At 37.9% G+C, this 13,273-nt stretch overlaps 2 protein-coding genes across 2 annotated transcripts; both read right to left on the bottom strand.

Annotated features, from left to right (window-relative positions):
- Positions 1–728: 728 nt before the first annotated feature.
- Positions 729–6,774, bottom strand: LOC137710876 (uncharacterized). The gene is made up of 14 exons (XM_068450030.1): positions 6,090–6,774; positions 5,216–5,306; positions 5,025–5,109; positions 4,001–4,085; positions 3,701–3,770; positions 3,133–3,202; positions 2,827–2,872; positions 2,449–2,698; positions 2,161–2,366; positions 1,939–2,013; positions 1,714–1,783; positions 1,474–1,554; positions 1,279–1,358; positions 729–1,199 (listed from the first exon to the last, which is right to left on the bottom strand). The coding sequence occupies exons 1-14, from the start codon at positions 6,209–6,211 to the stop codon at positions 1,121–1,123; spliced, it is 1,410 nt and encodes a 469-aa protein (XP_068306131.1). The 5' UTR covers positions 6,212–6,774; the 3' UTR covers positions 729–1,120.
- Positions 6,775–7,476: 702 nt separating this feature from the next.
- Positions 7,477–12,821, bottom strand: LOC137710812 (DNA mismatch repair protein MSH2-like). The gene is made up of 13 exons (XM_068449947.1): positions 12,642–12,821; positions 12,440–12,489; positions 12,193–12,225; positions 10,982–12,055; positions 10,272–10,826; positions 10,090–10,200; positions 9,882–9,971; positions 9,704–9,775; positions 9,411–9,521; positions 9,138–9,264; positions 8,787–8,989; positions 8,439–8,591; positions 7,477–8,103 (listed from the first exon to the last, which is right to left on the bottom strand). The coding sequence occupies exons 1-13, from the start codon at positions 12,688–12,690 to the stop codon at positions 7,903–7,905; spliced, it is 2,829 nt and encodes a 942-aa protein (XP_068306048.1). The 5' UTR covers positions 12,691–12,821; the 3' UTR covers positions 7,477–7,902.
- Between the last annotated feature and the right edge of the window lie 452 nt (positions 12,822–13,273).

Raw genomic sequence — 13,273 nt, 5'->3', positions numbered from 1 at the left:
TAAAAGCAGAACATAAAATATAAGGACCGAGAAGCAGCTTTCATTTGCCAATTTCTCAAGCGATAATACAAGCTCCATTGCTGGACAAAAAAATAAGGACCGAGAAGACATCAAATCCAATGCAGAGAGCAGATAAAATTGCACCCAAAGGGCAAAAGCCTTCTCTAACAAATAGATACATATAAGGAGTCGTTTGGGATATAGATATGGGTGTACCTGGAAGAATAGAGACGCACTGAGTCGGAGAGAGCAACGAGAGATAGTGGAATTTTGGAGGAATACTGGACAACGACGAACTGCGCCGCCAGAGCTGTTGGTGGCAGTGATTCCGCTGCGAGAGACGGTTCGAAAAAAGGTATTCAATACGTCTTATGAACTGTAATAATTCAATCACGAGCTTCAAATCATTGGCATTTCAATTACAAGGATTCATAATTTCAATTTTAAGATAGTATTAACGGTTTACAAAATTAGAGGCAGCTGATGGCATAGCATACCGGCTTCAAGTATGCTAAAATTAAACAGTAAATTGGGGTATTTCCATTCTTTCACTGTGATTAGAAACAGTGAAGCTCCTTAACTTAGTTTTAGTATATATAGAATTTATCCTCGTAATACTCACTTATGATTGACGGTATATTTTTGTATTGAATGAAATCATGAGAAAAGATAGAATGCTGCAACTTCGTTTCTTTCAATTCAACTGTCGGAAACTAAAAAAAATGTGTATAAAGTAAAAATTTTAAACGAAATACTTTTTTCTCAAATCTCCTATGAAATGACCTCCATCTTTTGTATTAATTTCCCGGAATATTAACGTCATCCATGCTACCATATCGCATACGAAAACTTACTTGTTATGATAGTAATTTCACCTCTATATTTACAGTTGCACAAGGTAGAAAAACTGAGAGAAAAAAGCTACTCAGTTTTAGTAAAAGAGACTGCACATCCTGCATCTCCTATAATCCTTTGCTTTGCTTAACTAGCACCAGAAAAACTCCATGGAAGTTGCAGTATAATCTGTGTTCAGAACATGTGCTGAATCAAGGTTATCGTCCCGCTCTATGTACCCCAGTTCCATATTGTAAACAAAATTCGATGCAGGGAGGATTTAAACCTAAACATCATAGACAGGTAAGCGCTTCTCGATTGATTCACGGCATATCGGGCACTTTTTACACTTGTCAGAGCAGGAACTGCACGATATTGAAAAACAATGAGCACGAATACATCTATATCAAATTGACAAAAAAGCATAGCAAAATACGATTGTACCTGCAAAGGACACGATGTCGACATGGTAGCAGGACCACACTGATCTCTCCCTCGAAGCAAACGCGACATAACACTTTTTCCTGAGCAGTAGAGTATCATAGAAAATTTCAATCACAATCGAAGATCTCCAGATTCTGAAAATGAAATAACACATGCGCATGCGCTACAACTAGTTACGGATGGAGATTAGATTACATTTTGAAGTCTTTCGTACTCCTGCTGGCTGTACTTGGTGATTTCTGTCTGTTCACCAAGAGCTGCTTGAAGTCTCCATACCTGATAATTTTAGATGATCACAAACAATATTAACAACATAAAGGAGGGAGAGGAAAAAAATTGGCCAATACACATACAAATTGTAATTTAATTATTTTTTGGACTGATACAAATCATAATGCTAGCCAAAAGCAACAAAAACGAAGGCGCTATGATCACCTCCTCAGTGAGATCCTTCTTGGGCATTTTCTTCACTATCTCAGGTGGATAACCAGAAAAAGTGTTATATCTGCATTTTAGGAATCAAATATACAAATGTCAGAAACGCTACATCTAGAAGTTTTATGAATTTGTTAATTACCCGAAGATAGTTCAAACTGCAAACTGTAACACATTTGAATAAATTATTTCCCAGAGAACATAGAAGACAAGAACAATACTAACCCTGAAGCCCCCTCATGAAACAGTCTGGCATCTTCTTCTCGACTTCTTTCATCAATCGACCACCAGCCCAGTAGCCTGCAGTAAACAATTTTTATCATTCCATAGGATATTCACTGCTCTTACTGCTTATATAAATCCAATGGGTTGAAATCTTCTTATTAAAGATCCTTTCAGAACAGGGAAGAGTTGATTAACAAAAAACAAAAAACAAAAACTTCCTACCTAGAACCACGGTGCAAAAACCCGAAGCAGTCATGAGCTCTTGAAGAAACTCTAAAATATAATCCGGTGCCAGCCCCAGTACGCAACAAAAGTACAATTTTCTCCACCAACCTACATGCAGACAATAGTACACCGGCGCCTTGGAGTAAAAAAAGAGGAGAGAAGAGAACTAGAAGTGGGATATGTCTAGCATTTGCTGGAGTTCCCTGAAATTTGAAGTTACAGAAGGTTAGTTAATAAGATTCTCCAAAATGTAGCCATGAACCACAACCCAGAAACGTGACATACCTCAAGGCGCATACAAAGGAGAACTTGAAAACCAATCACTGGAATTTTCATAAGATGCCCACCAATATCTTGCAGACCACACATTCTATCTTGATTTTGATCCTCTTCTGCTGAAACTACTAAACCGCTATTCCAGTCAAGATATCTAATAGTTGTAGAAGATGAAGTAGCTTCTCTTGAATGAGCACTTCTATGAATCACTGGATTAGACCACTTTGTACAGACAAGAAAGGCAAAGCATTCTGCAATACTGTGAAATATATGCACTTCTTAGTCAACCAAAATAGGAGCAGATCTTTAATTTATATATAAAAGCAAGCACCAGAAAATGTACATGCGGAATAGGATATATAGGCACAAGAGGCACAGAAACTGTACCCAAAATTTATAAATAAGTCCCACCAACCAAGAGCACCTACATCACCTGCACATTTCATATGAGATAGATCTCAATTAGCGAACATTAAAACACTCCTTTGGACTCTCTCTCCCCTCCCCACCACATACATATATGCATGTATACAGTGAGAATTCTATATGTAAGTATACATATATAAGATGATAATTCTATGGATCAATTAGACTATCTAGAGAAAGGATATTACAGATGAGTAATGAGAGAAGACACCAATTTGAAGGCATTTTTCATTGTTACATTTGACAGCAAGGAGTTACAGAAATTACCGCATAACTTAAGCAGGGTGAACACTGTAGCAGCAACAAAGAAAACCATGGAGATTGCTACCCAGAAATGCTACAGGAAATACATTTGGAAAACATTAGTGGCACTTTCCAAAATTGACTTTCTAAAAATAGGTAAAACAGACGTTTAAGTTGAACAGAAAGTAAGACAGGAGGGAATTTCAAAAGGCACTTCATACGCTCACATCAAATATTAAATTAATACTTACTAAATAGTAAAAACCACCCTCAAGTGAAACTATTTTCCCACTATATCTGAAAGTTAAAGATAACATAAATAGACATGCCATGATGATGTCATTACAGAAATAGTAAGTTTGGACAAGAAAAATGGACCAGGCAGAAAAGGATAAAACAAAAATGCAAGAAATATCATAGGAAAACTATTCATTTCCACTTGAGAACTATGGCAAGAAACTTTTGGAAATCTTGTAGGAAAAGCTAACCATTGCTATCATCTCTACAACACTATCTACTACGCACATTAATGATGGTATGAAAAAGTTTGTTAATCCTTGGACAGTTCATCAACTAATGAAATAAAACTTACAGGAAGTGTCTCCCATATTGCCTCATCACTCATGCTTTCATCATCCCCTGGCATTAGAGCCCTGCACATCCTGTTAAAGAAATGAATATCGATTAAAATCGGCAGAATACACCCACTACACTAGAGCATTTCTAGGGGGGAAAAGGAAAGTGACAGGGGAGGGTATGATTAACAGAATACATATTTCCGTATTCTTAATTATATAATATGTTTTTGATATGTTCTCCCAATAAAAATAAGCAGTGATCTGTTATACTAAAAGATGAGATACAACGGAATAATGTATGTCAAAAGAGATACCTGAAATTGTCAATTAGAATAATTATTTCGAATGCCAGTAAGGGTAGAAAGACAACCTTCAAGTTGACAGCTGCAAAACCATGAACTGCACAAGAGATAACTAATCAGGGTCTTGCACTAGGACCTACCATGCATGAACACAGACACAAGGATACGACATGACACGACACGGGCATACGTCAAATTTCTGAAAATGAAGACACGATAATACGGCAACTTATATAATAAAACATATATTTAAATAACAATAAAACATATATTTAAATAACAATAAAAATAAAAAAAATCATCCAAATCTAAATTTATATAATACGAACTCTCAAAAGGAAAGGATGGTAGTGGTGTAGATCTGGTGGGCTATGTGGTTTTGTTAGTTTTGAGCTTTAGTCCCATTTAAACCCTAAAAAAATAATAAAAGAAATAATGTGGTGTCGATTTTCTCTACAGAAACAAACGAAATGGCATGTCGACCTCCCACCATATCACATCATCTTCTTCGCAAGGCCACCTTCCACCAGATCACGTCATCTCAGTGCTAGGCCTTCTTCCACCAGATCGCATCACCTTCTTCGCATGGTCTCCTTCCACCAGATTGCGTCATCTTCTTTGTGAGGCCTTCTTCCACCAGATTGTGTCAAAGGCCATGGCAGGGATAACCATATCCAAACTGTCGGATACCCGTATTCATCTGTCAAACGCTGTATCCGTCAATCCAGATACGTATCCAATGCGTATCCGACCGTATCGGAGGCATATTGTATCCATTCGCGTATCCAATACGTGATACGCGACAGAACTGCCATATCTGTGCATCGTAGACTAGGACTCATTCCATTATGGAGTTGACAGTTTGATGCATTAAAAGAAAAATAAATAAAGTTCATTCTGTTCAACATCTTCTGCATAGATTTCCCACACATGAAAGTAGGCATCAGTCCCAACATACATTTCCCACACATGAACGTAGGCATCAGTCCCAAAAACTATTTTTTCAAGGATAAAAAGAAAGAAGTTGGGTGCATACCGGAAACACTTTCAAGATATATACAAAGGAGCAACTCAAATGCAACTAGCAACGGTGTGGCGGCAATAGTATGACATGGTGCCCACTGTACAACAGAGAAGATCTTAGTGGTGCATATTCACAATTTTTTATGATAAATTTTAGTGTAGTGAAAATAATCTACTGAATTGTAACGAAATACAAAGACATACAAGACGACTGTGTGGAACTGAAGGAGCAGGTAGTGAGAATCTTCCTCGGGCAACAACTGCATGAAATATCCAAAGTGGAAAGAAAATTATCCTGCAACCAAAACACAACACATTCAGAAACGAATCAAAGTGATTGATACTAAGAAGACACATGCCCTCGGGTGGTGGTTCTAAACTTCTAATTAAATGAAAGTCACCTATTCTCCATCTCACTTTCACAACGAAATCTCTTCCAGGAGGTGCCAATACCGCTATCAGTTGGAAGACTGATTCCTAATGTACGTAGCACACAAAATGGGCAACGGGTGTTCTTACCATTGGCACGAAACAGTTCAATACAAGCTCTTATCTATTTTCTTCAGAGTTCTAACCAAATAATTCGTATGTTAATTAAAACGCAGAACGAATAGAACACGGACAATAACCCTTCATCTGTAACAACAAAAATTTCGAATCCCGTTCGTATTAAAGAACCCTCCTTGATCCTAAACCTGTGCTACCTATGCCACCAGTGAACTAATTTCCCAATCTCTAAGAAAACCAATTCCTTTCTCCACTGTAAATATCATCAAGTTAGTCTTTTTATCTCACTTTTTTCACACCAGCTGCCATCTCTCCACCAAATTACACACTTTCTAATTTCATTTTCTCACCAATTACAACAAAAATTCAAATTTGTTTCCTTTTCTTCTCAATAAAATTTACACCGTTCACATGCAAACCAATTTTCCATCAAGCCAAACAAACCCCATCACCTGCCTCATCAATCAAACAAAAATTTTCCCAAACTTTCCCACCCTAAAAATTAGACAATTCCATTCAAATTAAACAAAAATACAGCTGAAAACAGAGAAGAGAGAGAGAGTAAACGGACCACCAAGAGTAGGAAGCGGCGAAGCCGTCCAGCTTGAGAACGAGCAGTAGCGTGAAGGAGAAGAGGAGGCTGTGGGCCGCCAGGGCCTGCACGGACTTCAACACTCTCCACCAGTTCATCATCACCGTAAAATGACGTCGTTCGCTGCGAGCCGAGACTTCAGATTGTGAGAAATTTCAGAGAGACGTTGCTGTTCCAGTAGGCGCCATTGAAATGACAGGGCCAAGAAATATTCTCTCTCCTTCCTCTCTTTCGTGTCTCCTTTCTTTCATGAATAAAAAACAAATCGCATTTACTCTCTCTCCTCTGAAAATAAATAAATAAATAAAGTTACGGATATTGTTTGCTTCCCCTCCACGGCAAAGTGACGGTACTGCGGCGGAAACGGCCGGCGCCGCCTGCTCCGACCAAGCTCTTTCCGATTCCGGCACCCGGATTGTGCGGTCCATTTTACCCCTGAAAGTTTGGTAGGTATGCTAAAAGTTAAAGGTACAATATCCATATTATCTTATCCAATCCAGCCCATGAAGGAAAAAACAAATCTTAAAATTGGATCGCTTTCCTTCTATGATTTAGATTCACCACTGTTCGTATATCATCAATCTCGCGTTCGGATTTGGTAATTAATTTCTTTCTTTTAATGTTTTTAAAAGAGGATCTTGGTTTAATCTTCTTCGAATCTACGTATTATTTTTACCAATTTTGGTTTTAACTCCAGCATCGTACATCACTTAATAATGAGTCTTGGCAAGAGAGATACGGGTGAGTGTAAAAGAGAAAACGCGAGTGAAAATCACTACTGCGAATATTGTAGCCGATTATTTGGCTAATCGAGGTATTAACGATGGATTAAGATTCTCTTTCTTTCTTTTTTTATCCTCTTTTATTCTCTCCTCTCACATATTGTATTTTATCTCTCTTTTTATAAAAAAAAATTAATATAAAATATTAACGTGACTTATTCGTTGTTAAAAAAAAATAAAATAATAAAATAAAATAAAGAAGATAATCCTTCTCCACTAACGATACCCTCCGTTTTGGTGGTTAAATGTGGTGGTTCAAGGATGGTCCAAATGGAGAATGATATGACACCAAGCACGTACAATTATATTGGAGTGACAGCCCCAAGCACGTACAACTTCAATTGTCCAATTGTTTCAGCCCACGTGGTCAGGATACCTTATCTCCTCCCTCAACTTCCCGTGTTTAAAAAATGAATTTGTTGTCGTGCAGCTGTGAGATTATTAGCAATGGATAAGCATCAGATTCAAATGATAAGAATCAAACATAAAATTTTTAATTCATAAATTAAGAGAAATACCACTAGATCGTAGTACTAAATGGTTAAAAAAAAAAAAAAAAAAAAAAACCATGCATGATATTTATCTTAAACGTACCAATATACTCTGAATTGAACACCAAGGACCATGAAATTCAGACTAACCAAATTGAATCATGCAGTTCCTATTAATTCATTTCATCGTCTCACCTCACACAAAATAAAGATCCGGATTCCGAGAAGTGAAATCCAGAGAGGATTTCAAATTCCAGAACACGAATTACTACCCCACTCCTACTTTTAACTTTTTCAAGAACAGTTCCAAACAAAAGTATGAACTGACAAACACAGCCCGTCAAATGATCCAACTGTCGGGCTCTTGGATCTCCTCGCCAGAGGGCCCAGCCCATAATAACCAAAACAAGGCCGAAATATGTTTGGCGCCGTTGCATTTGCATACATCCCAAAACATACACACAAAACAAGCTTTACATGCATCTCACAACATAAATTACCGTCCCTCCATCTGAAGGACTAGAAAAACTGCTGGAGCCATTGGGAATTAGCTGCATCCTTCTGCAACTCATCCTTCATCTTGCTAACTTTTTGCAGAGCCTGCTGTAAATCCATTGTCTCCAATGGCAGATTAGAAAACTCCTCCAGAAACTTGTGCGCCCGAGCAGCTCCTTTAGACATATCACCAGAGTCGTGCTCTCTCTTGCGCTTCAAACCAACCTGTAAACCAAGATTTTTCAATCAGACACCTTTTATTGATAAAATCCAAAGATTACAAAATCCAGATCAATTCTCTTTGCTAAATACATCTTGACTTGTTTATTGTGATAATCAAGTGCGGAAAGAACGATGCTTAAAGTTTCTATACCAGTGTTGCGGTCCTGTGCCTGTGAGCAATGTATCGATCTAATAGTGCAATGCAATTCCTACTAGTACTCTATGCATCCGAGTTCAAAGAAGTCAATGTGCAACATATTTGTATCATCAAACACCAGTGTAAGGCAGCACAAGAAGTTATAGCGTTGTTGTTAATTATTCAAAGATATGGTCATCACCTCTTCTGTAGCATCATTTGGCGTGACTGTAGTAGCAGAGAAATCCTCCAGTTCAGCAGCTTTTTCTCGAGCAAGGGAAACAACACTTTCAGGAAAGTTCGCAAACTCTGCAACTTGAATACCGAAACTTTGATCACAAGCCCCTGGCTCAACCTGGAAAGTATGATCAAAACAAGAAAATGAGTGAGTTCAGTTTTGCACAACCAAGATCGCATGCACTAGCATAAACACGAAGAGAAGATAGAAGAAACATTATAGAGCTTAATCGCAAACATAAGTACATGACATCTCCCTCCAAATCAACTACATGAGATTCTGGAAAAGACAATAACTAGAAAATACATCTACCTTGTACAGCATAGTCAACTTGCGGCTTGATGAGTCAATATGTGCACTAACATGATAGTTTGCAACGCCAACAATTTGCTTCATATTAGTGTCCTCAACGACATTTTCATGTGCTAATGCAGTTAATTCATGAAAGTGGGTTGCGAATAAGGTAGGTGCTTTAATCACTTCAACAAGGTGGTCACAAATGGCCCAAGCTAAACCTGAGCACCAAAGCAAATATTGATAAGACAAAGCTGTGAACATTTCTATCGCGTGTAACTAAATGTATCATGCATTAACAAAACTGTAATATAAAACAATGGCAGTATCAAATACATTGGAAAAAAAGAAGGTTCAAGAGAAACTAACCGAATCCATCATAAGTTGAAGTCCCCCGGCCTAACTCGTCAATAATTATTAGTGACTTGTCTGTTGCTCCTTTCAGTATAGATGCAGTCTCAAGCATTTCTTGCATAAAGGTAGAAACTCCACGTAGCTAGAAAGAAGAAGAAACACAATTAAATTTCCAAAATGGAAAGAAAAATCTCCACCGGAAGATAAGAAGACTACAGAGAACTAAAAGATCATTTAAATATCATAAAAAGAAGTTCAAACTTCAAGAGAATATGCCAGGAAACTCACTTGGCAGTCACCAGCTCCCACCCGAGCAAAAATGCAATCACGAACAGAAATGCTAGCTGAGTCACAAGGAACGAAACAACCAACTTGTGCCATCAGAATATTCACACCAACCTACCAGTGTAAAGAAAATTCAGTCACTTGTTAATAGTGATTAAAGCATTTGGAATTGAGCATGGATGTGGGGTGTCCAATTCGGTGACACGAGCCACATATCAAGTGCAAGAATGTAATAGTTGCATGGAAAGTTATGGAAGCAGCAGAAGAAGCATTTGACGAAGTCATTAAAATCACACCTGTCGGATAAATGTTGATTTACCACCCATATTGGGACCTGTGATGATTTGGAACCAACTCTTTCCTCTCACCTAATCAGCAGAAATAGTAACAAGCACATAAGAACCCATCCAACTTATAAATTCACCAATATCTTGTTCTTTTTAATTTGTTTTTCCTGGGTTCACAAATACTCACAAGTTTACAATCGTTGGGTATAAAATTCACCCAGTCCTGAGCCTCCACACAGGGATGTCTACTGCCTTCTAATATAATATCCCCTTCATCCTATTATAGCCAATAGCACAATAATTATTATCAAAATATACAATGTAATAACAAGGACTAAAAAAACATTATTGTTATTCCGTAAGAAATAGAAAGAAAACAAAAGGTCTCTGATTACCGGTGGCGTGATGACTGGCCTAGTGTAAGAAGTAGGACAACTAGAAGCCAAATCAGCAAAACTAAGTAAGACATCCAATTCAGAGAGCAACCCAGCTACAGACCAGAACACCTGGTGATGAAAAATCCTTTAATCCAGAACAAGAAATAGGATCAAGCACAAAACACAGCAAAGTATACTACCTCAGAGAAAGTTGTTGTAGTTTGAACAACTCGGTTAACAAGCTCTTTCTGACAACTCTTATACTCTTCAACTATTCTTTGATACTGATCCCCTAACTTTTTAAGCTTTGTGTTGGTAAATTTCACTCCATCCTTTCGGGTTTCCAGGACAATGAATTGTGTTGTGAGCTTCTTCCGTATTTTTGGCTCTTCCTTCTTTGTGATTCTGAAAACATGCCCAAATTGTGTACCTTTATCTAATTTTAAAGCCTTATCTAAGGCGAGATCGAGATCATTGGCAGTTTGTTTGTGCAAATTCTGTATTTGGTGCTCCAACGACTCTTGCTCTTCCTTCAGTGCAGACAGTGCTGGGTCATAACTAGATGATATCATGTACTCTCCATTCTCAAGTTGATCAAGGTCAACAGCAGCTTCCACCAGAGCAATGAACTTATTTAAGTGGCGATCATCAGTCCATAACTCAAGGGGTTCCCAATACCTTTCCTTGGTCAGTGAAGAGAACTGTCCATCATAGCGTTCTAGGGCACTCTTAATGTAGGGAAGTCTTATACATGACTGCACTTGAAAAGGAAAAATGAGTCAGCTTAAATGCATAGGTACACCTATAAGATAAGTACATTATACTAACATTTTGTTTTACAAATATTCATATATGATCATACCAACAGAACCTCAACACGGTAGATAACCTTATAAGACATAGATTGTACCTGATAAAGTTTCACAATATGCTGCAAACCAGCTCTTTTCTTCTCAAGATTGTGCATCAGCCGCTCGATGTCTGAAATTCTTTTCAGATGCTGCCTCAAATCTTGGCGAAGTGCAGGATCCTCCACAAATGCTTGTACCAAATCTAGCCTCGAGTTGATTTCATTTACATCCAATAAAGGCTGTTTTAGCCACATGTGCAGTAATCTTTTACCCATTCCAGCAGTACAAGTCCTATTCATAAGACCAAACAAACTGAAATTTTTGTTTGCATCGGTTTTGCTTTCCAGGACATTAAGTGCCCTCATAGCAGCAGAATCTAACCTCATATAGCTATCAAGATTATATCTTTGAATGCTATAATTTCCATAATTGCTCTCATCAGCAAGTAATTCTGCATAAGAGAGCAATGCCCCTAATGCACCAGGTGCAAACTCAAACCCTGACACAAAATCTCGAACTGGTTCAATGGAGCCTTTGACAAGCCGACTAAGATCCTGAACCAAATCCCTCATCTTAAATTCAGTCTTCTTCCTCTCAGTTAACATCACACCACATCTACCCAGTGCATCATGCAATGTTCTACTTTCGCTAGTTTTGCCACTCTCTAGAGGCAGAAGGCATTCCTTGCAACCAAGTGCAACTAAAGCCGATTCCACATTTGTAAAGTGACTATCATCAATAAATTCAGCTAATCCAAGTACTCGTTTAGTTAGATCAACATATCCTAACCCAACTGTGCAACCATTTTCCCGAAAGTTAGGTAATAGCGCAACAACCACTGGGGTATCCTGCATCTCATTGTTGGCAAACAAAACATCTTCAAAACTGCCAAGGTTTCCAGGCGTTCCACTTTTCACCAGCCTCCAACTTGAGCCACTACCCTCGTAAATCTCAAGAGTGTGGTCTGTTCTTTCCAGTAGTATATCACGTGTAATTGTCTCAAACATATTTTTACTAACACTCACACTGGATAGGCCATTAGATCCGCTACCCAACTGCCGTAAAGCAGTGGTGGTACGGTAGTAGGTCTTTGCGATGAGAGTGGCATTTTCACCATGAGCAGTATAGTAGTCCTGAGATAACAAGTCACATGAACTGGTCAAAATGCAGTTACAATAAGAATAACGAGAATCCAATAGAGATAATAGAGGAGGAAAAGGGGATAATAAAATAAGGGAATGCACAAAAGAAAGCTAGAATACAAACTGACCCGACGATCAAACAATCGAATAGCTCTTGAATCCTGCAAAAATATAAACAGAACAAAACCCAAATAGTCAACCGGAAAGTAAATGCAATGAAACGAAATCAAATCTAAATTTTTAAGTCTATTTCAACCTCAAGCCAAACTCATTCAAATAAATAAATAAACAAATACAAAAATAGAAACAAAACATGATTTTTATCACTTTTAATTTCAAGAAATTAAACAGACAGCTAGGGTTTTGAATACTCACATTGGGGAGGGTTTTGAAGAATGAGAGAAACCCTTGAGATTGCTTTGCATCTAAACAAATTGCAAAAACTATATAAATACAGAAACATATACATACAAATGAATTGTAACGAATATATGTGTGTGTGTGTATATATATACAAAAAAAAATAACTGAAATAATTAGTGAAAAATGCAAAGCTAGGGTTTCTGCGAAGCTTTACCTAGCTTGAGCTCGGGAAGCTTGCTGTGGTCCTCAAAATTGGCATCCATGGCCGATTCGCTGTTAGGGCTTTCAACTCTCCGACCAGAAAAGGAAGCTCCTCGCGCCTCAAAGTTTCTGAAAGTGTGGGTTTTGCAAAAGAAAACGAAATGAACTTTAATGGAGTTTGGGGATTGGCGGGAAAGAGCCGAGGGGCCGCGGGCTTTTGGAGAGCCGCGCGTGTGTGCCACGCTCGTTGTGGTTCTTAGTACGGAGCTGAAATCTGGCGCGTGGGGTTTTCGAACGTTAGTTGGACCTGGGCCGGCCCAAGAAGGCCGACATTTCTCGATCCAATGCTTTTGAAAGCAATATGGCAATTTGGAATTTTATGGACATATTTGGAAATGCTAATGAGATTCTTTTAAAAGTGATTTTTTATGAATTTTCTGTCATCTCGTAGTTTAACATTATTTATGTGCAAATATTATAAAACATTGTACTAAAAAAAAAAAAAGGCAGAGAGTTCGTGAAGAGTTTCATTTTTCAGACTCTTCTTAGCATTTCTTTTACTTATAATAATTGATTGTAAAGAATATATCATTCGTGTTCATGTATTTACTAATAACTAAATGAATGAAAAAGCGGGTAACTCTT

The sequence above is a fragment of the Pyrus communis genome, chromosome 12 (assembly GCF_963583255.1).
Source record: "Pyrus communis chromosome 12, drPyrComm1.1, whole genome shotgun sequence".
Lineage (NCBI taxonomy): Eukaryota > Viridiplantae > Streptophyta > Magnoliopsida > Rosales > Rosaceae > Pyrus > Pyrus communis.
Note: the sequence above shows the minus strand (reverse complement) of the source record. Positions and strands in the feature narration are given on the sequence as shown.